The 27,053-nt window shown below is 46.2% G+C and overlaps 1 protein-coding gene across 1 annotated transcript in view; it reads right to left on the bottom strand.

Annotated features, from left to right (window-relative positions):
• LOC116979343 (interferon-inducible GTPase 5-like) overlaps positions 1-26,119 on the bottom strand; it is a 46,677-nt gene extending 20,558 nt beyond the window's left edge. The window contains exon 1 of the mRNA XM_033030948.1: positions 25,985-26,119. Within this exon, the coding sequence (XP_032886839.1) occupies positions 25,985-26,004 (20 nt within the window). The 5' untranslated portion in view covers positions 26,005-26,119. The remainder of the gene's footprint in view (positions 1-25,984) is intronic.
• Positions 26,120-27,053: the final 934 nt, after the last annotated feature.

The raw sequence follows: 27,053 nt of genomic DNA, 5'->3' as shown, positions 1-27,053 counted from the left end.
ATTTGGGGGAAGTCCAGAACAAGGGGTCACAGTTTAAGGATAAGGGGGAAATCTTTTAGGACCGAGATGAGGAAAACATTTTTCACACAGAGAGTGGTGAATCTCTGGAATTCTCTGCCACAGAATGTAGTTGAGGCCAGTTCATTGGCTATATTTAAGAGGGGGTTAGATGTGGCCCTTGTGGCTAAAGGGATCAGGGGGTATGGAGAGAAGGCAGGTACAGGATACTTAGTTGGATGATCAGCCATGATCATATTGAATGGCGGTGCAGGCTCGAAGGGCGGAATGGCCTACTCCTGCACCTATTTTCTATGTTTCTATGATATTCTGCTGCATGTGAAGGACTATCCTGTTCTTTCGAAGAGGGGCCTCATCCTATTGGTCCAGTCCCCCTCAACCTATCGCTGTGAGGTTGGATTCTCAACCATAGTAACTCTGAAGACGAAGGTACGCAATAGGCTTGTGATTGACGCTGACATGAGGTGCTGCCTGTTGAGCATTGGTCCTCGTTTTGATCGCCTGGTGGCTACGAAGCGATTCAGCCACCCCATTGACTGAGTATTGGCAGACATGTTTTAATAAATCCGGTTGGGTTTTACAATTTTTGTTTCTAGGATCATGGTACTGAGCAAGAATGTCTGATGGGGTCGTGGGGCCAAAAAGGTTAAGAACTACTGTATTAAACGGTTTCAACGACAGAAACAGCAAAGAGAGCCGCACCCAAACCCATCCCTACTACTTGTGCAGTTATTTCTCACAGCAGCGGTTGATTTTAGACAATAGACAATAGACAATAGGTACAGGAGTAGGCCATTCAGCCCTCCGAGCCAGCACGGCCATTCAATGTGATCATGGCTGATCATCCACAATCAGTACCCCGTTCCTGCCTTCTCCCCATATCCCCTGACTCCGCTATTTTTAAGAGCCCTATCTAGCTCTCTCTTGAAAGTATCCAGAGAACCGGCCTCCACCGCCCTCTGAGGCAGAGAATTCCACAGACTCACAACTCTCTGTAATAACTGTGGCCCCTGGTTCTGGACTCCCCCAACATCGGGAACATGTTTCCTGCCTCTAGTGTGTCCAAACACTTAATAATCTTATATGTTTCAATAAGATACCCTCTCATCCTTCTAAATTCCGGAGTATACAAGCCCAACCGCTCCATTCTCTCAGCATATGACAGCCCCGCCATCCCGGGAATTAACCTTGCAAGACTACGATGCACTCCCTCAATAGCAAGAATGTCCTTCCTCAAATTAGGGGACCAAAACTGCACACAATTCTCCAGGTGTGGTCTCACTAGGGCCTTGTATACCTGGAGAAGGACCTGTTTGCTCCTATACTCAACTCCTCTTGTTATAAAGGCCAACATGCCATTCGCTTTCTTCACTGCCTGCTGTACCTGCATGCTTACTTTCATTGACTGATGAACAAGGACCCCCAGATCCCATTGTACTTCCCCCCTTTCCCAACTTGACACCATTTAGATAATAATCTGTGCCTTTCAGCTTTTCCACGGATGTGCCTGTTCTCTCGGCCAATCTGCGGAGGTCAGCATCATTCAGACACTGACATTCACGGAAATCGATTATCGCTCCAATCAATATCGCCGTGTCACAGGCGGCAGAGAGACACGAGACCAGGATCGCTCCCACTCCTCCCGACATGATCGCCAACATCCAGATACGTTTCTTCAATATCTCACCTTTCTTCCGAATAACCTCCACACTGAGTTTGTGAAGGGACAGGACAGAGTTCTTTATATTCCAGTGCTTCCATTAACCGAGGGAAATCATACATATTCTTCTTGAAACTGAAAATCAGGAACACATTGGGATCGGGGATCCCAGCCTTTCCCAATTTACTGACGCAGTCACTCCGGATCGTTTCCATTCCTGCTTCTTCATCAAATGTCTTCCGTTCCCGCCGCATTAAATCAAGGTCATTGTCAATTTTAGAGCGGACAAAATAGAACTCCTTCCCCAGCCGCTTAATCTCCTTGGCAAGATTTGCATAAATCTCTGTGAATCGACCACCTGACACTATGATGAAGAAATCGTATTTTTTAAATTGCATTTTCTTCAGGTAGGAACCTGCGGGGAATCGTGTAGATCCGGTCCCCGGCAGGTCCCAGTAGCGGACATTGGGCAGAGTGGGATGTGAGTATCCGGTTGGCTCCATTGTAGTTGCAGTCATCCCAACCGCAGCCGCTCCCTCATCTTCGCTACGAAGCCCTCTCATGGCGTTGATGAGGGTGGATATTCCTGCACCCGTCTCTCCCGTCACGGCGATGTTCAGCTCGGTGTTGTCCAGTTCATTCACCTTTTTCTCCAGCAGAGGTTGAACATTTTCCACACCACCAGTTGTGAACTTGGACTTCAGTTTGTTGAGCTCTTCCTGTGTGAAGAATGAGGGGGTCTCAGACTGAGCCGCCTGTTGGCTGAAAGGAAACATGTTCGGTGAATGTTTCCAGTTGAAATAACACCAACTGAAATAAAGGACAAGCACCTTCTCTCCCTTTCCCTCTTCTCTTCCCATTGTTCCACCTGGATACACACCATTTATCTCACAATCCCGCCCTTTCCCCCTTCCCCCATCACCTTCACCTATATCCATTCCTCCAGCTTCCCATCTCACGCCTCTTCTCTTGGCCTAGGAGCGGAATTATTACATTCGGCCCCAATCCCACGAGTTCTCCTTATCTCAGTTTTTCATCACCAGCTTTCCTTCAATCATCACCCCCCTCCCCCACCCCCCAACATCTATCAACCTATCACTTGCCTGACTTAGTCCTGCCGCCAATCCTCATCCAACCGCCTCCCTCCAATCACAATCAGAGTGATGAAGGGTCCTGACCCGAAATGCCCCCTGTCCCCCAGAGATGCTGCCTGACCCGCTGAGTTACTCCAGCGCTGTGCTTGAGGTGAGGGAGGAGAGGTGGAGAAGTAACATTGTGTGATATATCCGGACATACCTGGAGCTGGCATTTCCCATTCTCCTTCTGTGTCTGTCCTTGTCTCGCCTGTGTGATGATCCAGTGGTCCCAGCACTGCCCGGGGGGGAGAGGTCTGGGCACCGGGGCTCCTCCTTGTCTTCAGTTGTGTGTGTTCTCCTAGAGGAAAGCAGAGAGGTTGCTGGTGGTTCTTTCTGTAGCAGAGGTGTATGTAAGGCTGCAAAGTATATCCCTCTTAATCAATATACGTCATTTAGCCCAACTGGTCCGTGCCAACACAATGCCCCATCTAAGCTAGTCCCACTTGTTCACAATTGGCCCATACCTTTATCAACCTTTTCCATCCATACCACTGTCCAAATGTATTTTAGATGTTGATATAGTACCTGCTTCAATTAGTTCCTCTGGTAGCTCGTTGCACAGACCCGCCACCCTCTGAGTAATAAAGTGGCTCCTCATGTTCCAATGGAATCTTTCCTCCCTCACTTTAACCCTAAGCCTCTACCATGGGTAAGAGACCGTGGATTCTCCCTCAATTTCCCTCATGATGTTATACACATCTTTCAGATCACCCCTCATCCTCCTGCGCTCCAAGGAATAAAGTCTTAGCTTGCCCAACCTCTCCCTAGAGCTCAAGTCTTCGAGTCCTGGAAACATTCCCCTAAATCGTCTCTGCGCTCTTTCCAGCTTAATTCAGTTCTGTTCAATTTAGTTTATTATCACGTGTAGCGAGGTACAGTGAAAAGCTTTTGTTGTGTGGCTATCCAGTCAGCGGGAAGACAATCCATGATTGTAATTGAACCATTTACAATGTACAGATACACGATAAGGGAATAACGTCTAGTGCAAGGTAAAGCCAGTAAAGTCTGATCAAAGATAGTCAGAGGGCCCCGGGAGAGGTAGATAGTGGTTCAGGACTGCTCTCTAGTTGTGTTGGGATAAAACCCTGTGACAGTAACTTGCTTTGAATCTCCCAGTGATTCTCAGGAACAAGTTGCATCTGCAGAATAAAGGAATTAGACTTTAAAATTAACCTACGAACATTCCTCTCACCTTCGCTCCCCCCATCCCCCACCCTGGTTGTTTCATCAGCTCCATAGTTCACATTGTTTCCCTTCAGATCACACCTTTCCCGGCACACAATGGGCACCGCCCTGCCTGAGCTCATTTGTTACCAGCCCTGATATGTCCTGGAGAAACTCAGTGGGTGCAGCAGCATCTATGGAGCGAAGGAAATAGGCAACGTTTCGGGCCGAAACCCTTCATCAGACTGATGTGAGGGGGGGGGGGGGGGGGAGAAGAAAGACGAAGAGGTGGAGCATGGCCAGAGTGAGGACCACCGTACATTGGAGGAGCAGCACCTCATATTTCGCTTGGGCAGTTTGCACCCCAGCGGTATGAACATTGACTTCTCTAATTTCAGGTAGTCCTTACGTTTCGGTAAGAGACCACTAGGAGGCAGTTATACCTACAATGAGAAAACCCACGCAGGTCACAGTGAGAACTCCGTACAGACAGCACCCGTAGTCGGGATCGAACCAGGGCCGGATTTAGATGAGGATCGAGCGTAGCCGGGCGGCCCGGACACGGATAGCGGGGGGTGATGGAGAGAGAGAGATGGAGAGATAGAGTTGAACGGTAGGTGTCCTGCCTTGGCCAGATGCCCCCCTAGACCTCGAGGTCCTAAGCTTAAGCTTGTCTAGTTTATAGGTAAATCCGATCATCGAACCCAGGTCTCTGGTGCTGCAAGCGCTGTAAGGCAGTAAATCTACCGCTGCCTGCGTCACCGTGCCGCCCAATGGGGTCACCGGCAATGGACTGAATACATCACGGGGGGAAAACAAGACAGACACAAAATGCTGGAGTAACTCAGCGGGACAGGGAATATCTCTGGATAGAAGGAATGAATGGGTAACGTTTCGGGTCGAGTACCTTCTTCAGACTGAAGTCAGGAGAGACGGAGATGCATAGATATGGGAGTGTGAAAACTGGCCAAAGGCAACAAAGCAAACAGAGATAAAATGTAGTCGGAGATAGAGACTGGTTGAAGAACTGGGAAGGGGAAAAGATGGAGAGAGAGGAAAAGCAAGGGCTACTTGTAGTTAGAAACATAGACAATAGGTGCAGGAGTAGGCCATTCGGCCCTTCGAGCCTGCACCGCCATTCAATATGATCATGGCTGATCATCCAACTCAGTATCCCGTACCTGCCTTCTCTCCATACCCCCTGATCCCTTTAGCCACAAGGGCCACATCTAACTCCCTCTTAAATATAGCCAATGAACTGTGGCCTCAACTACCTTCTGTGGCAGAGAATTCCAGACATTCAACACTCTCTGTGTGAAAAATGTTTTTCTCATCTCGGTCCTAAAGGATTTCCCCCTTATCCTTAAGCTGTGACCCCTTGTCCTGGACTTCCCCAACATCGGGAACCATCTTCCTGCATCTAGCCTGTCTAACCACTTAAGAATTTTGTAGTTTTCTATATGATCCCCACTCAATCTCCTAAATTCTAGCGAGTACAAGCCGAGTCTATCCAGTCTTTCTTCATATGAAAGTCCTGACATCCCAGGACTCAGTCTGGTGAACCTTCTCTGCACTCCCTCTATGGCAATAATGTCTTTCCTCAGATTTGGAGACCAAAACTGTACGCAATACTCCAGGTGAGGTGTCACCAAGACCCTGTACAACTGCAGTAGAACCTCCCTACTCCTACACTCAAATCCTTTTGCAACGAATGCTAACATACCATCCGCTTTCTTCACTGCCTGCTGCACCTACATGCCTACTTTCAATGACTGGTGTACCATGACACCCAGGTCTCGTTGCATCTCCCCTTTTCCTAATCAGTCACCATTTAGATAATAGTCTGCTTTCCTGTTTTTGCCACCAAAGTGGCTAACCTCACATGTATCCACAATATACTGCATCTGCCATGCCCAAGCGAAATATGAGGTGCTATTCCTCCAAATTGCACTGGGTCTCACTCTGACAATGGAGGATGCTCAGGCAGAAAGGTCACTGTGGGAATGTGAGGGGGAGTTAAAGTGTTTCGCAACCGGGAGATCAGGTAGGTTAAGGTGGACTGAGCAGAGGTATTCAACAAAATGATCGCCAAGCCTGCGCTTGGTCTCACTGATGTACAGGAGTCCACACCTGGAACAGCAGATACAGTAGATGAGGTTGGAAGGGGTGCGAGTGAACCTCTGCCTCACCTGATAAACCTGTCACGGACCTTGGACGGAGTTGAGGGGGAGGTATAGGGACAGGTGTTGCATCTCCTGCGGTTACAGGGGAAAGTACCTGGGGAGGGGGTGGTTTGGGTGGGAAAGGGTGAGTTGATCAGGGTGTTGCGAAGGGAACGGTCTCTGCTGAACGTCTAAATGGGTGGAGATGGGAAGATGTGGCTAGTAGTGGGATCCCGTTGGTAGTGAAAATGTCAGAGGATTATGTGCTGTATGCAATGGTTGATGGGGTGAAAGTTGAGGACAAGAGGAACTCTGTCCCTGCTGCAACTGGGGGTGGGGAGGGGGAGGTGGAGCAAGGGCAGAGCTGTAGGGTACCAAGGAGATGCTAGTGAGGGCCTCATCTATGATGGGAGAGGGGAACCCCATTATCTGAAGAATGAGGACATCTCTGATGACCTGGTATGGAGCACCTCATCTTGGGTGCAGATGTGGTGTAGACAGAGGAATTGGGAGTAGGGGATAGAGCAGGGGTGGGGAACCTGCAGCTCTTAAGGCCGAATGCGGCCTTCTAGGCCATTGAGTGAGGCCTTTTGAATGAATCCAAAATTTGTAGAATTAATATTTTTGGTCATCTTTTATTATATTTATTTTAATCTTAAAATGAATATATTTAAAATACCAAAGAATAAAAGAAGATTCACCAAAATAATCCTCCCCGACTAGTGAGTGTATGTACAGACGGAGCACCTTCCATGACAGGATAACGTGAAGGGTTTATTGCACAGATAAAAAAGGTATTATCAGATCCTGCTGATCTCATTTCATTGTATCCTACATCAGCAAATTCTCTGTGTTGAAACTACTATTTCAAGTGGCACTTTGCAACAAGTTATGTATTGTTAACTCTATTCGTGCAAATGCAACCCGGCATGGTCAGTTTCATAATATGCTAAGGTTGGACGATGAGGCATTCAGTGTGGATTTGCCGTATCATTGTAAAGTGCGTTGGATATCGCAGGGACAAGTGTTAGCAAAATGGTTATCTTAGCGAGAACAGATAGTTAAATTTTATGGTACAGAATCAGCAATGTGAATTATTGAATGAAGGTTTCTATAGAAATACTGCATTTCTGTGTGATATCATGTCAAAGCAAAATGACTTGAATGTTTCTTTGCAAAATAAAACTAAGTATATATATGATAAGTGGCAAAAAATCCAAGCATTTCCAAATAAACCTATCTTTTTGCAAAACTCTTCTTCTTCAAGATGAAATTTCGGATTAACTTTTTCCGCAGTTAGCGAAGGTCATTGATGAGCAGGAGGATTCATGTGAATCATTTGAAGAATATTCAGCTGTTATAGACTTATTAATTAAAGAAATACAATGAAAGATTCACTGACTTTGAGAATCATGACATCACACTCAAATTAGCATTTCAACCTCACCTAGTTGATGTCTCCAAGGCTCCTAAAGAACTACAGATGGAATTGATTGAGCTCACTGAAGATGACATTTTCAAGTCCTTATTTGACGCTAAGAAAGATTTAGGAGAAAATGCAATAGAATACCCATGTCTTCGGCAACATGCATGAAAAATGCTTTCTTGCTGTGAATCTACATTCTCCTACCTAACCCCAACCAAGATGCTCTTAAGCTCACAAATGACGGATACCCATCTAGAAGATCAGCTGAAACTGCGTACCTCCATGTTGCAACCAAATATTTAAATCCTTTCCCACAACAAAGTCATTAAAAGGTTAGTTAACTTTAGAATTCACAAAATAGTTTCATTTTCTTCAGTTAGTACATAGTAGTTAGATTTTTACAAAATAATGTACATTTTTAAGTATATCTAATTGAAGTTTTTTTCTTGGGGCCTTATTTGATTACAGCTAACTTAATGCGACATTCCAACATGAAAAGGATCCCCACTGCTGGGATAGAGGCTTTACAGGAAGCAGGGTGGGGAGAAGTGTTGTCTAGATAGTTGTGGGGGTAATATATGTCAGTCATATAACCATATAACAATTACAGCACGGAAACAGGCCATCTCGACCCTTCTAGTCCGTGCCGAACACGTATTCTCCCCTAGTCCCATATACCTGCGCTCAGACCATAACCTCCATTCCTTTCCCGTCCATATAACTATCCAATTTATTTTTCAATGATAAAATCGAACCTGCCTCCACCACCTTCACTGGAAGCTCATTCCACACAGCTACCACTCTCTGAGTAAAGAAGTTCCCCCTCATGTTACCCCTAAACTTCTGTCCCTTAATTCTCAAGTCATGTCTCCTTGTTTGAATCTTCTCTACTCTCAGTGGGAAAAGCTTATCCACGTCAACTCTGTCTATCCCTCTCATCATTTTAAAGACCTCTATCAAGTCCCCCTTTAACCTTCTGCGTTCCAAAGAATAAAGCCCTAACTTGTTCAACCTTTCTCTGTAACTTAGTTGTTGAAACCCAGGCAACATTCTAGTAAATCTCCTCTGTACTCTCTCTATTTTGTTGATATCCTTCCTATAATTAGGCGACCAAAATTGTACACCATACTCCAGAATTGGCCTCACCAATGCCTTGTACAATTTTAACATTACATCCCAACTTCTATACTCTATGCTCTGATTTATAAAGGCCAGCACACCAAAAGCATTCTTTACCACCCTATCTACATGATATTCCACTTTCAGGGAACTGTGCACAGTATTCCCAGATCAATCTGTTTACCTGCATTCTTCAATTCCCTACCATTTACCATGTACGTCCTATTTTGATTTGTCCTGCCAAGATGTAGCACCTCACACTAATCAGCATTAAACTCCATCTGCCATCTTTCAGCCCACTCTTCCAACTGGCATAAATCTCTCTGTAGACTTTGAAAATCTACTTCATTATCCACAACCCCACCTATCTTAGTATCATCTGCATACTTAGAAATCCAATTTACCACACCTTCATCCAGATCATTGATGTACATGACAAACAACAGTGGACACAACACAGATCCCTGTGGCACCCCACTAGTCACTGGCCTCCAACCTGACAAACAACCATCCACCATTACTCCCTGGCATCTCCCATTCAGCCACTGTTGAATCCATCTTGCTACTCCACCATTAATACCCAACAATTGAACCTTCTTAACCAACATTCCGTGAGGAACCTTGCCAAAGGCCTTACTGAAGTCCATATAGACAACATCCACTGCTTTACCCTCATCAATTTCCCGAGTAACCTCTTCAAAAAATTCAAGAAGATTAGTCAAACATGACCTTCCAGGCACAAATCCATGTTGACTGTTCCTAATCAGACCCTGTTTATCCAGATGCTTATATATATTATCTCTAAGTATCCTTTCCATTAATTTGCCCACCACTGACGTCAAACTAACAGGTCTATAATTGCTAGGTTTACCCTTAGACCACTTTTTAAACAATGGAACAACATGCGCAGTACGCCAATCCTCCGGCAGTATTCCCGTTTCTAATGACATTTGAAATATTTCTGTCATAGCCCCTGCTATTTCTACACTAACTTCCCTCAATGTCCTAGGGAATATCCTGTCCGGACCTGGAGACTTATCCACTTTTATGTTTCTCAGGAGTGTCAGTACTTCCTCTTCTTTGAATCTCATAGTTTCCATAGCTACTCTACTTGTTTCCCTCACCTCACATAATTCAATATCCTTCTCCTTGGTGAATACCGAAGAAAAGAAATTGTTCAATATCTCCCCCATCTCATTAGGCTCTGCAGATAGCTGTCCACTCTGACTCTCTAATGGACCAATTTTATCCCTCGTTATCCTTTTGCTATTAATATAGCTGTAGAAACCCTTTGGATTTACTTTCACCTTACTTGCCAAAGCAACCTCATATCTTCTTTTAGCTTTTCTAATTTCTTTCTTAAGATTCTTTTTACATTCTTTATACTCAAGCACCTCATTTACTCCATGCTGCCTATAATTATTGTAGATCTCTCTCTTTTTTCGAACCAAGTGTCCAATTTCCCTTGAAAACCATGGCTCTTTCCAATTTTTACTATTTCCTTTCAACCGAACAGGGACATAAAGATTCTGTACTCTTAAAATTTCACCTTTAAATGTCCTCCATTTCTCTTCCACGTCTTTCCCTTAAAACAAAATGTCCCAATTTACTCCTTTTAAATCCTTTCGCATCTCCTCAAAGTTAGCCTTTCTACAATCAAAAATCTCAACCCTAGGTCCAGTTCTGACCCTCTCCATAATTATATTGAAACTAATGGTATTGTGATCACTGGACCCGAACTGTTCCCCAACGCATCCTCCGCCACCTGACCCGTCTCATTTCCTAACAGGAGGTCCAGCACCGCCCCTTCTCCAGTAGGTACCTCTATGTATTGCTGCAAAAAACTATCCTGCACACATTTTACAAACTCCAAACCATCCAGCCCATTTACAGAATGTGATTCCCAGTATATGTGTGGAAAATTGAAATCTCCCACAATCACTACCGTGATCGATACTCAAGCTCCTGTGATGGAGACGGTGTGATCAAGAAACGATATGTGTGTGTGTGAGTGTGTGAAGTGTGTGTTTGTGTGAAGCGTGTGAAGTGTGCGAGTGTGATATGTGAGTGTGTGTGTGTGTTTGCGTGAAGTGTGCAATTTGGACACGTTTCAAACTGCGAGATTTGTTTCACATAAACTGCGAATTCGGAGCGGAAACGAAACTGCAGACGAGAAAACAAATATTTCCGAGAAAGAAAATATGTTTCCTGTTCAGACACGCAAGGTTTAGCTACACACCCACACACCCACACACACACACACACACACACACACACACACACACACACACACACACACACACACACACACACACACACCCACACACACACACACAACTGCTGCCCTGGTCGATCAAACCCAGTGAACACTTTTGCCAACTCTCACTTCAATTCATCCCGATAATGAAAACCAAGTGCACTGGAGATGTGAAATAAAAATCACATCAAACGCTGGAAACGTTCAGCAGCCCAGGCAGCCAATGGATCCTCGAGCTGAAACACTTCACTCACATTTGATAACTTAGAGATAGACACAAAAAGCTGGAGTAACTCAGCGGGACAGGCAGCATCTCTGGAGAGAGATAACTCAGAAACTGACAACTGATTCTCTCCGCGGCTGCTGCCTGTCTCACTGAGTGTTTTGAACAGTTTCCAGTGTCGCTGCTCCGATTCTGCTCCTTACCTACTTCGGTTCAGGAGGAGACTCCGTCAGTGAACGTCCGCTGTGATCGCTACTCCAGTCCGCTGTGTGTCTGGACTTTCCCTCTCCCCGTGTCAAGTACTTGGATGGGTTGATGTACGTTATCCAATAAGGTTCAAGATGTGTGTGAGCTCACTTGTTGCCGGGTGACTTTACTCTTTACTCTTTGCTCTTTTGCAAGCGCTGTAAGGCTGCGCCACCGTGCCGCCCAATGGGATCACCGGCAATGGACTGAATACATCACGGGGGGGGGGGGGGGGGGGGGGAACAAGATAGACACAAAATGCTGGAGTAACTCAGCGGGACAGGGAGCTTCTCTCGAGAGAAGCAATGGGTCAGTTTTCGGTTCAAGACCGTTCTTCAGACTGAAGTCAGGAGTGGGGGAGATGCATAGATAAGGAAGGGTAAGGTGTGAAAATGGGATAAAGGGGATTTTGATCAAATGTAGAAAATAACATTGTTAGCTGGGAGAAGTGATCAAAGAAGCAAACAGAGATAAAATGTAGTCTTGCACTTATCTAATCCATGCACAAGATTATACGTTGATCAGCCAGAGCTGAACACACTTCTCTGCGTCTGCACAATGGTGCCTGTCTTGTTCTTCTTGTGCATCTTGTGCTAGTGGTGGGAAGATTGGTGAAAACAGGGCTGCAACCTGAACGCTCTTTCATTGACCCCATAAAATGTAGTCGGACATAGACAATAGGCAAGGTACAGGAGTTGGCCATTCCGCCCTTCTAGCCAGCACCGCCATTCAATGTGATCATGGCTGATCATCCACAATCCACAATCCGTACCCCGTTCCTGCCTTCTCCCCATATCCAATGACTCCGCTATCTTTAAAATCCCCATCTAGCTCTCTCTTAAAACTATCCAGAGAACCGGCCCCCACCGCACTCTGTGGCAGCGAATTCCACAGACGTACAACTCTCTGTGTGAAAAAGTGTTTCTTCATCTCAGTTCTAAATGGCTTACCTCTTATTCTCGTTTCCTGCCTGTAGCGTGTCCAAACCCTTTATAATCTTATATGCTTCAATAAGAACCCCTCTCATCCTTCTAAACTCCAGAGTATACAAGTTCAGCTGCTCCATTCTCTCAGCATATAACAGTCCCGCCATCCCGGGACTTAATCTTTTGAACCTACGCTGCACTCCCTCAATAGCAAGAATTAGGGCTCTTAAATGTAGCATAGTCAGCGGATATGCAGAGAAGGCAGGAACGGGGTACTGATTGGGGATGATCAGCCATGATCACATTGAATGGTGGTGCTGGCTCGAAGGGCCAAATGGCCTCCTCCTGCACCTGTTGTCTATTCTCCTTCCTCAAATTTCGACACTAAAACTGCACACAATACTTCAGGTTTGGTCTCATTAGGGCCCCGTACAACTGCAGAAGGACCTCTTTGCTCCTATTCTCAACTCCCCTTGTTATGAACTGATGGAGACTGATAGGAGAAGTGGGAAGGGGAAAGGATGGAGAGAGAGGGAGAGCAAGGGTTACTTGTATAGATAGAGAAGTCAATGTTCATTGCACTGGGGTCTAAGCTGCCCAAGCGAAATATGGACATCTAAGATCAAAGGGGACATAGGGACATAGACAATGGGTGCAGGAGGAGGCTGTTCGACCTTTCTGATTTAAATCTTTTTATTTGAATTTCACAGCAATTTGCATACATACAATGATAACAGACAGTGACAGTCAAGGCATAATTGTGCAACAGTATGTAAACGATCCTCAAAGCCCTTACCCTTACCCACCTTCAACCCACCCAAATCAGGTCGGAACCAAACGGGGACAAACAACACTCACATACATACACATCCACACAAATATGGTAAGATAAACGAAACAAAAAGTACTAAAAAAAAAAAGAAAAAAAATTAAAAGAAAAAAAAAGAAAAAAGGGGGGTCACTAATAACAGTAAATAAGTAAGTAATTAAATAAATAAGTGTGGGGAGTGGGGGGTTAAGGGGAGAGCAGCTGCAGTAGAGCAGAACAATGGTGGAGAGCACTCAGTCCGAGTCCGGGGACAAGTTAACAAGTTCCAAGAAAGGGTTCCATGTATCTAGGAATGTCTTGGTAGAGCCTTTGAGAGAGAACCTAAATTTTTCAAGCTTTAAATTGTAAAGCACCTCCTTAATCCAGCGGGTGTGTGTCGGGGGACAGGTGAGCCTCCAGTTAAGCAAGATCAGTCTCCGGGCTAACAAGGTTGTAAAAGCTAGGACCCGTTTCACCGCAACAGAGAGGTTGGTGTTGGGAGGGGTACCGAAAATGGCTGACAGTGGGTTTGGAGGAATAGTCTGGCCGTAGGCTCTGCTTATCAAGTCGAAAGCACTCCTCCAAAAGGCTGCTAGCTTAGGGCAAGACCAAAACATATGGCTATGGTTGGCAGGAGATTGATTACATCTGTTGCAGGTGTCCCTAACAGCGGGGTAAATTCTAGATAATCTTGCATTTGTGTAGTGGACTATTTGAAGGACTTTGCATTGGATTAGGCCATGACGGGCACATATGGAGGAAGAATGGATCAAATCCAAGGCAGAGTCCCATTGCTGGTCTGTTAGTTTCGTATTCAGCTCGCCCTCCCACGCAGCTTTTAATGAGGTATGAGGTTTCAATATAACCGACCCTAACAAGTTATACAAAACAGAGATGCATTTCTTCCGGTTGGGATCTAGAGCTATGATGGTATCGGTCAGGGTTTCAGGGGGGCGATTTGGGAAATGGGGGAATGTCTTCTTCACAAAATCCCTAATCTGGAAAAAACGAAAAAGGTGGGAGTTTGGGAGGCTATAGTTGGACGAGAGCTCCGCAAAAGACAAAAAGATGCCATCCTTGTATAGATTTTTGATACTACTGATACCGTTGCTATGCCAGGTTTTGAATGCGTGGTCTGTACTTGAAGGTTTAAAGATGTGGTTTTTAAGCAGTGGGGTCAAGATGGAAGGGCCGTGTAAACCGAAGTTTTTCCTGAGTTGACTCCATATCTTGAGCAAAAGGGACGCAATTGGGCCTGCACCCACAGATGTTATAGGAAGTGGGAGTTGGGAGCATAGAACAGACCGCAACGGGAGATGTGAACTCACCTTTTCCATGTGTACCCAGGGCGGTAGGTGGTCGCAATCATTATTCATCCAATACAGGAGTTTTTGCAAGTTAGCTGCCCAATAGTATCGCCTAAAGTCAGGAAGTGCCAAACCGCCGTCACTCTTAGGAGACTGCAGTATCGCCTTTCGGATTCTAGCCCATAAAAATTTAGATATTGTCCTTTCTAATTTATCAAAAAAAGATTTAGTGATAAGTATAGGGATGTGCTGGAAAAGATACAGGAATTTGGGTAGGACGACCATCTTGAGCAGATTTATCCGGCCCACGAGGGATAGCGGTAAAACTGACCAGCGGTCAAAATCTCTTTCGGCTTTCTCAACCAGAGGCAGAAAGTTTGTGCTGAATATATCAGATAAGGGTGTTGTGATAAAGACGCCGAAGTAACGAAACCCGTCCTCTGCCCATTTGAATGAGGTTAAAGAGCGAGGGAGATGCTTAGCCAATGAGTTAATCGGTAATAGCTCACTCTTTTGGTAGTTAAGTTTATAACCAGAATACGCGCCAAACCGTTCTAAAATATTCGTAATCACAGGGAGAGAGCTGACTGGGTTCGAGATGTACAGGAGCAGGTCATCCGCATACAATGAGACTTTATGAGTTGTGTCGAACCGTGTAATACCTTTAAAGCCCTTCTCTAAGCGTAACCAGACCGCCAAGGGTTCTATCGCGACAGCAAACAAGTGGTGATAACGGGCAACCCTGTCTGGTACCTCTCTGAAGGGGGAAGTGGGGCGACAGTGTGCCGTTTGTTTGTACTGAGGCCACCGGGGACGAGTATAATAGACTGACCCAAAAAATAAAACTGTTACCGAGTCAAAACCTGTCCATCGCCTCATATAGGTACCTCCACTCGACCCTGTCGAAAGCTTTTTCGGCGTCGAGGGAGACCACTATCTCCGGGGTCTCACTACTTGGTGAATGGATGATGTTAAGGAGACGCCTAGTATTGTGGGAAGACTGTCGGCCTGGTATGAACCCTGTTTGGTCTAACAAGATAATAGAGGGCATCACTCGTTGAAGACGGAGCGCAAGGGCTTTAGAGAGGATTTTAAGGTCCACATTCAGGAGTGAAATTGGTCTATAGCTACTACAAAGCAGGGATCTTTCTCCTTTTTCAGGATTAGGGAGATAGTAGCCCACAACAAGCTTCATTAATTCTAAGAGGATCAGTATGAATCTCCCCTAAACTGAATCTAATGGCTGGAATTAGCCGTGAAGTCACCTCGGTTCTGGCCTGATGGGCCAAAAGCTTCCCAGCTTTATCCCCAGATTCAAAAAAGTGTTGCCTAGATTTAAGCAGTCGTAGCTTGGCTTTATTAGTAGATGAAAATAATTTAGTCGTGGGGAATGTAAATCTCCATGGGTCTGTGAGCCCAAATTGTTTGGCAAAAGCATGCAGAGTCTTACCTGATTTAGTTAAAGTAGAGGCTTTGTTCGAAGATCTGTCCAGTATAGGGTCTTGGACCAGATTAAAATCTCAACCCACAATGACGTGGTGATTTTCAATATTTGGGAGAGATGTAAAATATTTGGTTACAAATGAGCTGTCATCCCAGTTGGGACCGTAAATGCTGGCCAATATGACAGGTGTGTCTTGCAGTTTGCCAGACACCATGACATCTGTGGTTCGAACATAAAGTTCTTACGAATCAGGATAGTAGTACCCCTAGCCCTATCAATACAATACAATACAATACAATACAATACAATACAATACAATACAATACAATACAATACAATACAATACAATACAATACAATTTATTGTCATTTGAGCCCCAGTGAGGCCCAAACGAAACTCCGTTTCCACAGCCATACAAACAAAGACAATTTCCTAGACATACACACAATTTAATTCACACAAACATCCATCAGAGTGGACCCACTGTGATGGAAGGCAAAGTCTTTTCTCTCCCCTGTTCTCCATGTCTCTCCCGATGTCGAAGCCCCAGGCGGGCGATGTTAAGTCCCATGGCCATTTTAGGCCGTGCCGGGTGATTTACGGCCCCGCTCCCGGTCTAAAAGTCTCGAAGTTGGAGCCCCCGGCGGGCGCTGGAATGTCCCACGGCCATGAAGCCGTGCCGGGCGATGTATGACACCGCTCCGGGTCGTTCCAACCCCGCGACACGGGCTCCGGGAAGCGGTCTCTCTCTCCCCCCGGACCCGCGAGCTCCCGATGTCCCAGTCCACCGGACCTGCGGCTGCGTTGCTGGAGCCTCCGAGCCCCAGGAGTCGAGTCGCAGCAGCGAGTCACCACCGCTCCCCACGCTCCGAGGCCGGCCAGCCCCACGATGGTGAGTAGTCCGCAGCTCCGCAGTCTCCCGAGCCCCCGGGTCGTTCAGGTTGGAGGCCGCTCCACGGTGCTAGGCCCCAACGACAACGGAGACCTGACAGGGAAAAGGTCGGGTCTCCCGGACAGGGAAGAGATTCTAAACGGTTTCCCCCTCCACCCCCCACATATACACATTTAAAACCAGTATCAAAAAACACAAACAACTACATTTAACTAGACAAAAAAAAAAAAAAAGACAGACAGGCTGCAACGGGTGAGTCGCGCCGCCCAAAAAAAAAAAAAAAAAAATTTAAATTTCGAGTGAAATAATTGGCTAATCCAGCCTCTCTTAAGACGTGTTACCTCTCTGTTGCGAAGGTGGGTCTCCTGAATAAAAAATATATTGCCTTTGAGCTGTTGCAAGTGGGCCAAGATCCTGTCAGACTTGGTAGGACTTCCCACCCCCTCACGTTCCACGGACAAATCTAAGAGTGTCGTTTGTGTTGGCCATACCTAGCTATATCCAAGCCAGTGGGCAGAGCACTGCAGTACTGCAAGTCGAAACGGAAGAGCGCATCGAAACCAGCTGCCGAGAGTAGGGCATGTGGGGGGAGGGGGGGGGGGGGAACAGGAGTGAATAACAAAAAAGAAGAAAAAAAAGGATACATAAACACGTATACACACAACAAACAAGTGGGACACATATCACTTAACCATCTTTCAAACCTGAGTCCCCGGACCTGAGATCCCCCATGTCCCAACTGAACCTTGAGTGCCCATTGCACCAAAGGTGCGTTGTCCTCGCATCTGCATGGAGATATCCGATCTTAACTCCCAATATTTCCACCTCCCAAAGCAACAAAATCGCTCAATGTCAGTAAAGTAACATAAAGTGGAATGAGTGTAGTAATAATAATAACAACTATGATAATAATAATTTGAAAAATAGAAAGTAGAAATAAAATAAAATAAACATAAATAAATAAATACAAAGTTGAAATAATTGCCATAATAGTTGCACTGCCAATGTCATTGCTAACACTAATGGTAATGGTAGTAATGATGATAGTAATAATAAGACAAAGCAAATTAACAAAATGGTGATACTGAATAAGCAAGCCAATGTATAAGTGGAGCAAGAATAGCTTCCTTTGGTATTACATAGTATATCTTAAAGTCGACAAGGTATAAAGAAAGAGTTAGCGTTAGAGACGTTAGCGAGTTGCAAACTGGGCTCTTGGATTAAAGCGCAGGGCAAAAGAACATCAGTTAAGTATTGTTAAACAAAAACGCTGTAGGAGCAGATTGGTATAACACAGCCTTGGCTGTAATGAGCTCTTATCAGCCACAGACAGTCCGCTAGGAAGACTAGTGTAAACAAACCAGCCGAATGCTGGCAGCGTTAGCAGCCAGCTGCTAAAAACAAGAAGGCAGAGACCAGATCACGAACCACAAAGTGGGTCCCTTAAGCCCAATTTTATAGCATGTGCAGGGGAAGAACCTTTCAAGTATGATTACACATAAACATTATAAGGAAAAGTTGGTATAAGATAGTCACGAATCGTGGTGAATTCTTACCAGCCTCATACATTTCGAGACAGGGGTCTAGTATAATCAGCAAGGCCGAGCGCTAGCAATGGCTAGTTGCTAAGAGCAGTCAAGCTAAAGTTAGTCCAAAGTGTAACCGTAGATTAACCGGACCCCTGTGCCACTCGGATATAGACGTACCGAGCGAAGTCAGTCGTCTGTGGGTCCCGGTCTGCGTCGACGGTAAGATGAGATGAAATCCTGAGTGTCCTCAGGAGATGTTAGCCGTCGCCTCTTTCCTTCCCCGGCCATGATAAACAGCTTGGCTGGATAATGAAGGGAGGGTTTGAGACCCAGGTTGTACAGCTTCTTCATAACGTCTCGGTACGCGGAGCGTTGTTCAACTATCTCGGGACAGTAGTCTTCAAAAATGTGGATCGGTATATCCTTGTACTTCAGTTTACCCCTCTGCCTCCGAGCCTCACGCACTACCAACCCGCGGGTCTGGTATCTATGGAAGCAGATCACAACTGCTCTGGGTTTCTCACCAGGGCTTGGCTTAGCTGTTAGCGTACGGTGGGCTCGGTCTAGCTCCGGGGCTGATTCCAGTGTGTGTTCGCCAAGAGTCTCGAGCAGGAGTTGAGAGAAAAAAGCTGTTGTTTGGGGGCCTTCGATGTTCTCGGGGAGACCGACTATCCTTATGTTATTTCGGCGACTCCTGCGTTCCAGGCCGATAAGCTTAGACTTTAGCTTGGCGTTCTCTTCGGTCACCGTAGTTAGCATTGTCGCTATAGCTCGTATGTCTTGGCTGGTGGTATTGGCAAATGTCTCTAATGATGAAAGACGGTGTTGGTGATCTAAAATTGTGGTCTGGATATTGTCCAGCATCGTTTCCAGTTTGGTGAACGCTGCGTTGAATTCTGCCAGTAGCGATACCTTGTGCTCTGTTAACATGGCTGCTAGCGTGGCCATGCCGGTGCTGGTCGTCGGTCTTCCGTCTTTTGCTCCTCTTTCTTTCCTCTGCCTGGCATCTTTACGGCGTGGAGAGGTGCTGTCAATGGTGTTTAAATATTTATGGGTAATTATAAAACTTAGGCTGAGCTATAATAAAAGTTGGAGGTGAACAGGTCGGGAGCGTGGAAAAGTGCGACTACTCCAACATGTCTCCCCCAGCGGATCAGAATAGACCATTGTTAGCTGGAGAAGGGAACAACAAAGTAAACAGAGATAAAGTGTAGTCGGAGATAGAGACTGGCTGGAGAACTGGGAAGGGGAAAGGATGGAGAGAGAAGGAAATCAAGGGTTACTTGAAGTTAGAGAAGTCAATGTTCATACTGCTGGGGTGTAAGCTGCCCAAGTGAAATATGAGGTGCTGTTCCTCCAATTTGCACTGGGCCTTCCTCTGACAATGGAGGAGGCCCAGGGCAGAAAGGTCAGTGTGTGAATGGGAGGGGGAGATAAAGTGTTTCACCACCGAGAGATCAGGTAGGTTTAGGCAGACTGAGCGGAGGTGTTCAACAAAACCATCGCCGAGCCTGCGCTTGCTCTCACCGATATACAGGAGTCCACACCTGGAACAGCAGATACAGTAGATGAGGTTGGAGGAGGTGAGAGTGAACCTCTGCCTCCCTTAAAAGGCTGTCTCAGTCCTTGGACAGAGTCGAGTGGGGAGGTATAGGGACAGGTGTTGCATCTCCTGCGGTTGCAGGGGAAAGTACCTGGGGAGGGGGTGGTTTGGGTGGGAAAGGATGAGTTGACCAGGGAGTTGCGGAGGGAACGGTGTCTGTGAAAAGCAGAAAGGGGTGGAGATGGGAAGATGTGGCCAGTGGTGAGATCCCATTGGATGTGGTGAACATGTTGGAGGATTATGTGCTGTATGTGATGGCTCATGGGGTGAAAGGTGAGGATGGGAGACTCTGTTCCTGTTGCAACTGGGGGGAAGGGGAGCAAGGGCAGAGCTGCAGGGTACCGAGGAGACCCTAGTGAGGGCCTCAACTGTGATGGGAGAGGGGAACCCCCGTTCCCTAAAGAATGAGGACATCTCCGTTGACCTGGTATGGAGCACCTCAACTTGGGCACAGATGCGGCGTAGACGGAGGAATTGGGAGTAGGGGATGGAATCCTTACAGGAAGCATAGAAACATAGAAAATAGGTGCTGGAGTAGGCCATTCGGCCCTTCGAGCCTGCACCGCCATTCAATATGATCATGGCTGATCATCCAACTCAGTATCCCGTACCTGCCTTCTCTCCATACCCTCTGATCCCCTTAGCCACAAGGGCCACATCTAACTCCCTCTTAAATATAGCCAATGAACTGGCCTCGACTACCCTCTGTGGCAGGGAGTTCCAGAGATTCACCACTCTCTGTGTGAAAAAAGTTCTTCTCATCTCGGTTTTAAAGGATTTCCCCCTTATCCTTAAGCTGTGACCCCTTGTCCTGGACTTCCCCAACATCGGGAGCAATCTTCCTGCATCTAGCCTGTCCAACCCCTTAAGAATTTTGTACGTTTTTATAAGATCCCCTCTCAATCTCCTAAATTCTAGAGAGTATAAACCAAGTCTATCCAGTCTTTCTTCATAAGACAGTCCTGACATCCCAGGAATCAGTCTGGTGAACCTTCTCTGCACTCCCTCTATGGCAATAATGTCCTTCCTCAGATTTGGAGACCAAAACTGTACGCAATACTCCAGGTGTGGTCTCACCAAGACCCTGTACAACTGCAGTAGAACCTCCCTGCTCCTATACTCAAATCCTTTTGCTACGAAAGCTAACATACCATTCGCTTTCTTCACTGCCTGCTGCACCTGCATGCCCACTTTCAATGACTGGTGTACCATGACACCCAGGTCTCGCTGCATCTCCCCTTTTCCTAGTCGGCCACCATTTAGATAATAGTCTGCTTTCCTGTTTTTGCCACCAAAATGGAGAACCTCACATTTATCCACATTATACTGCATCTGCCAAACATTTGCCCACTCACCCAGCCTATCCAAGTCACCTTGCAGTCTCCTAGCATCCTCCTCACAGCTAACACTGCCCCCCAGCTTAGTGTCATCCGCAAACTTGGAGATATTGCCTTTAATTCCCTCATCCAGATCATTAATATATATTGTAAATAGCTGGGGTCCCAGCACTGAGCCTTGCGGTACCCCACTAGTCACTGCCTGCCATTGTGAAAAGGACCCGTTTACTCCTACTCTTTGCTTCCTGTTTGCCAGCTAGTTCTCTATCCACATCAATACTGAACCCCCAATGCCATGTGCTTTAAGTTTGTAAACTAATCTCTTATGTGGGACCTTGTCGCAAGCCTTCTGGAAGTCCAGATACACCACATCCACTGGATCTCCCCTATCCACGCTACTAGTTACATCCTCGAAAATTTCTATAAGATTCGTCAGACATGATTTACCTTTTGTAAATCCATGCTGACTTTGTCCAATGATTTCACCACTTTCCAAATGTGCTGCTATCCCATCTTTAATAACTGACTCTAGCAGTTTCCCCACTACCGATGTTAGACTAACTGGTCTGTAATTCCCCGTTTTCTCTCTCCCTCCCTTCTTAAAAAGTGGGGTTACGTTTGCTACCCGCCAATACTCAGGAACTACTCCAGAATCTAAAGAGTTTTGAAAGATTATTACTAATGCATCCACTATTTCTGGAGCTACTTCCTTAAGTACTCTGGGATGCAGCCTATCTGGCCCTGGGGATTTATCGGCCTTTAATCCATTCAATTTACCCAACACCACTTCCCGGCTAACCTGGATTTCACTCAATTCCTCCAACTCATTTGACCCGCGATCCCCTGCTATTTCCGGCAGATTATTTATGTCTTCCTTAGTGAAGACGGAACCAAAGTAGTTATTCAATTGGTCCGCCATATCCTTGTTCCCCATGATCAACTCACCTGTTTCTGACTGCAAGGGACCTACATTTGTTTTAACTAATCTCTTTCTTTTCACAAATCACCTTCCAGTGCTTCAGTTAACTGATCAAAATCATACTGATCCTGTTTAAAACTGGATATCAGGAACACGATGGGATCAGGGATCCTGACCTTCCCAACGTACTGACGCAGTCACTCCAGATCTTTTCCAATTCCTCGTTTTCATCAAATGTCTTCCGTTCCTTCCGCACAGCATAAAGGTCAGCGGCAATCTTAGAGCGGACAAAATAGAACTTCTTCCCCAGCCGCTTAATCTCCTTGGCAAGTTTTGCATCATTCTCTTTGAATCGAGTAGCTGACACTATGATGAAGAAATCGTATTTTTTAAATTGCATTTTCCTCAGGTAGGAACCCGCGGTGAATTGTGGGGATCCGGTCCCCGGCAGGTCCCAGTAGCGGACACTGGGCAGAGTGGGATGGGGGTATCCGGTTGGCTACTTTGTAGTTTCTGTGGTCCCAACCTCAGCCGCTCCCTCATCTTCGCTACAAAGTCCTCTCATGGCATTGATGAGGGTGGATTTTCCTGCACCCGTCTCTCCCGTCACGGCGATGTTCAGCTCGGTCTTGTCCAGTTCTTTGATCTTATTCTGTATCAAACGTTGAACCTTTTCCACGCCACCCGTTTCGAAGTCGGACTTCAGTTTGCTGAGCTCTTCCTGTGTGAAGAATGTGGGGGTCTCAGATTAAGCCACCTGTTGACTGAAAGGAAACATGTGTTAGAACATGACTGAAAGAAACCATGATAGTTTCCAGTTGAAATAGCATCGAAATACATTGCACATTGCATCATTACCAGATATCCTCATGTCAACCTGACCTATTGATTACACAACATGCTAAACAAAGCTTTTTTCACTGTACTTCTGTACACATGCACAATGATAAGGTTAAATATAGTTATGGTTGAAATGCTTTTCCTGCAACAGAACAAAGTGCAACAGATATTCTGTACAGAGTGAGATTCTGGAATGTGCCTGGGTATGGATCACTTGATGGTGGAGACATGAGAGACTTCAGATGTTGGAATCTAGTGCAAAACAAAAATGCCAGAAGATGTCAGTAGGTCAGGCAGCATGTATGGAAGCAAAAGGAAGATGGACATTTTGGGTCGAGGCTGCACCAGTTCCACTTAGTTCCTCCTGCAGTTTGTTCATTTGTTGCTGTTAGTCAATATACTTTGACTGTGAATAGTCACCCTTGCTTTAACTCATGGAACTCCTGATCTTGGTCTCATTACAGGAAACCCAGCCACTCGACACATGCCGCCTGACCGGCCGAGCTTCTCCAGACATTGGTGTCTCCATGATCAATCGATACCTGTCCCCAAGCACATTACAGAAGCTGCTGTCCTTCCACATCGGGCCAACTAATCCTTCCTCTACCACTTCCCTCCATTCACCTGCATGTCTTCACTGTAATATCCACTCACTCCAAGAAGGCCTCCACTTACATGACCATGTATGTTCCCAGGTTTAGGTGTTGGGGTCAATTGGTGAAGTGAGGTTTGGGTAGAGTCAGAGAACAGTTGCTTTGTGAGGGTACATCTGCTCAAGAAGGGGAGCGTTTAAATGTTTTTCTCAAACAAAGAATGCATCTATCTGTAATGAAGGGAATCGGAAGGCTCTTGACAAACAATGAACAGAGCAAAGTGGCTCCACAACCCGTGGACTAATGCAAAGCTCTGTGGTCTCAGTACATCCAGTCATGAATAGGTTGCAGAAGGTGATAGAGGCTTCCACAACATGCCCAGTCTCAACTAAAGAAGAATGAATTGTCAGATTGTCAGAGTGTCTGCGCCAACACAGAACACAGCCATAGAATCATAAAGCATCCAACACAGAAACAGGCCATTCAGCCCAACTCGTCCCTGTTAACAGGATGTCAACCAGGGCTTATCCCTTTCACCCACGTCTGGGCCATATCCCACTAACCTTTCCAATTCCTGTCTGTGTCAAATGTCTATACCACCAGGGGGCGCCGCACGTTGGCTGCCTCGCCAATGGGCCATCTTTGTCTTTTTCATCCTTTGTGTTTTTAGTTTGTTGTAAAATGTATCTTTTAGTTTATCTTTAGTTTGTGTATTTGTGGGGGGTGGTGGGGGAAACGTTTTTATCTCTTTCCTCGTTGGAGACGTTCACAAAGCATTTGATAAGGTCCCACATAGGAGATTAGTGGGAAAAATTAGGGCACATGGTATTGGGGGTGGAGTGCTGATATGGATAGAGAAGTGGTTGGCAGACAGGAAACAAAGGGTAGGGATTAACGGGTCCCTTTCAGAATGGCAGGCAGTGACTTGTGGGGTACCGCAAGGCTCGGTGCCGGGACAGCAGCTATTTACAATATACATCAATGATTTGGATGAAGTGATTCAAAGTAACATTAGCAAATTAGCAGATGACACAAAGCTAGGGGGCAGTGTGAACTGTGAGGAGGATGCTATGAGAATGCAGGGTGACTTGGACAGGTTAGGGGAGTGGGCAGATACATGGCAGGTGAAGTTTAATGCAGATAAATGTGAGGTTATCCACTTTGGTAGAAAAAACAGGAAGGCAGATTACTATCTAAATGGCGTCAAGTTGGGAAATAGACCTATTGTCTATTGTCTATCGTCTAGGTAAGAACTGCAGTTGCTGGTTTATGCCAAAGATGCTGGAGTAACTAATGCTGGAGTAACTCAGCGGGTCAGCAGCACCTCTGGTGAAAAGGAATAGGTGACGTTTCTGGTCGGTGACTTTCTTCATACTGGTCTCCTAATTTTGGATTCATAGGATATAACAATTTGAACATGAATTAATATGTTGGAAACAGCAAGGGCTCTTAAAAATAGCGTAGTCAGGGGATATGGGGAGAAGGCAGGATTGGGGATGATCAGCCATGATGATATTGAATAGCGGTGCTGGCTTGAAGGGCCGAATGGCCTACTCCTGCACCTATTGTCCATTGAGATGCAACTCTTTCCATGTCGTATCTCCGTCTGCACTGCAGCTTAACATGGTGGAGTTGTCGGCCTCTGGTTTGGGACTTCTCGACTCCAAAACCGTGGAGACTGCGGAGTTTACCATCTTGGAGCGGGCGTTCCATTTGCCAGGGATCTGCCTTTGTTGCTCCAACCTGCGAGAGCTGCGGACATTAACATCGTGAAGCTGGCGGACCCTGCTTAGGGACCGGTTTCGTAAACTCCAAGCCGCAAGAGTTCGACCGCCCCAACGTTGGAGCTCGATCTCCAGCTGCGGTTGGCTCGCAGGAGGAAAGGAGTAAAGTGGATAAGACTTTATTGCCTTCCATCACAGTGGGGAATGTGGAGGAGTCACTGTGGTGGATGTTTATATCACATTCGTATATAGTTGTGTGTCTTGTTGCTTTTTAGGTTTGACTGTGTGGCAAACTAAATTCCTCGTTTGTTGCAAAACCCACTTGGCTAATAAATGACGATCGTGTTCCTGTCTCTACCACTTCTCTGACAGCTGGTTCCAAATACCCACCAGTCATCTTTACCCCTCAACTGGAAACCCTCCAGATTTTAATTACTTGCCCTGTGAAAAAGACAAGTGACCATTCACCATACCGATCGATGTTCCTCATAATTTTATATATCTCTATCTCAACCCGGGGTGATGGGGAGACGGGAGACGGGGTGACAGGGTGACAGGGAGACAGGGGGACAGGGTGACAGGGTGATGGGGAGACGGGGTGACAGGGTGATGGGGTGACAGGGTGACAAGGTGCGGCATGTCCGGACCTACCTGGAACTGCTTCCTCCCATTTCTGATCTCTGTGTCTCGCTGCCGGCCTGTGTGATGGTCCAGTGATCCCGGCGCTGTGCTGAGGTGAGGTCGGTGATCAGAGCTCCTCTTTGTCCGTGGATGTGTGAGTCTGCTCCTTCAAGAGGAAATTAGTGAGAGAGTGAGTGATGGTTTGTTCTATACCAGAAATCCCTGAGGCTATTGGGAAAATCACCCTTAATCAGGATGGGTTTCATGCAATCTACTGAAAATGGACCTGTACGTGCTGGAGTTTAGAAGGATGAGGGGGACCTCATTGAAACTTACCTGTCTAGAGTGGATGTGGACAGGATGTTCCCACTAGTGGGAGAATCTTGGGCCCAATGTCATAGCCTCAGAACTAAAGGACATTCCTTTAGGAGTAGGAATTTGTTTTAATTCGAGGCTGGTGGATCTGTGGAAATCAATGCCACTGAAGGCTGAGGAGGTCAAGTCAATGGATTTCTCCAAGGCAGAGATACATTCTTCATTCGTTATGGGGGTAAGGGGTTATGGGGAGAAGGCAGAGAATGGGGTTAAGAGGGAGAGATAGATCAGCCATGATGGATGGCGGTGTAGGCTTGATGGGCCGAATGGCCTCATTCTGCTCCTTTCACTTATCAACCTGAGTACAGCAGGGATGTCTCACCCCACCTTCCTCAACCTGACAGCGGGAGGTTTGGAGAATTGGGCCCCCCCACCCCCCCATCGAAGGAGGACTTGTTGAACACAGAGACTGGTAGTGAATGGAGATGGGAGACATTCAAGGTCTCTGTGGGTCGGTCTACAGAAGTAGTCTGTAAATCGGTCAGTACTTTGAAACAGTGACTGACAACCTCATACAATAACTGGCTAGTGTGTAACTGGAAACGCTGTGACAATCCCCTTGTTAAAACAGTGTTTTGGACTGGAAATCCCTGTTACATCCATCTCTGTACCGCCCACTCCTCTGACATCAGTCTGAAGGGTCTCAACCCGAAAGGTCACCCATTCCTTCTCTCCAGAGATGCTGCCTGTCCCGCTGAAGTACTTCAGCATTTTGTGTCTAAAC

Source organism: Amblyraja radiata, chromosome 12 (genome assembly GCF_010909765.2).
Source record: "Amblyraja radiata isolate CabotCenter1 chromosome 12, sAmbRad1.1.pri, whole genome shotgun sequence".
NCBI lineage: Eukaryota > Metazoa > Chordata > Chondrichthyes > Rajiformes > Rajidae > Amblyraja > Amblyraja radiata.
Note: the sequence above shows the minus strand (reverse complement) of the source record. Positions and strands in the feature narration are given on the sequence as shown.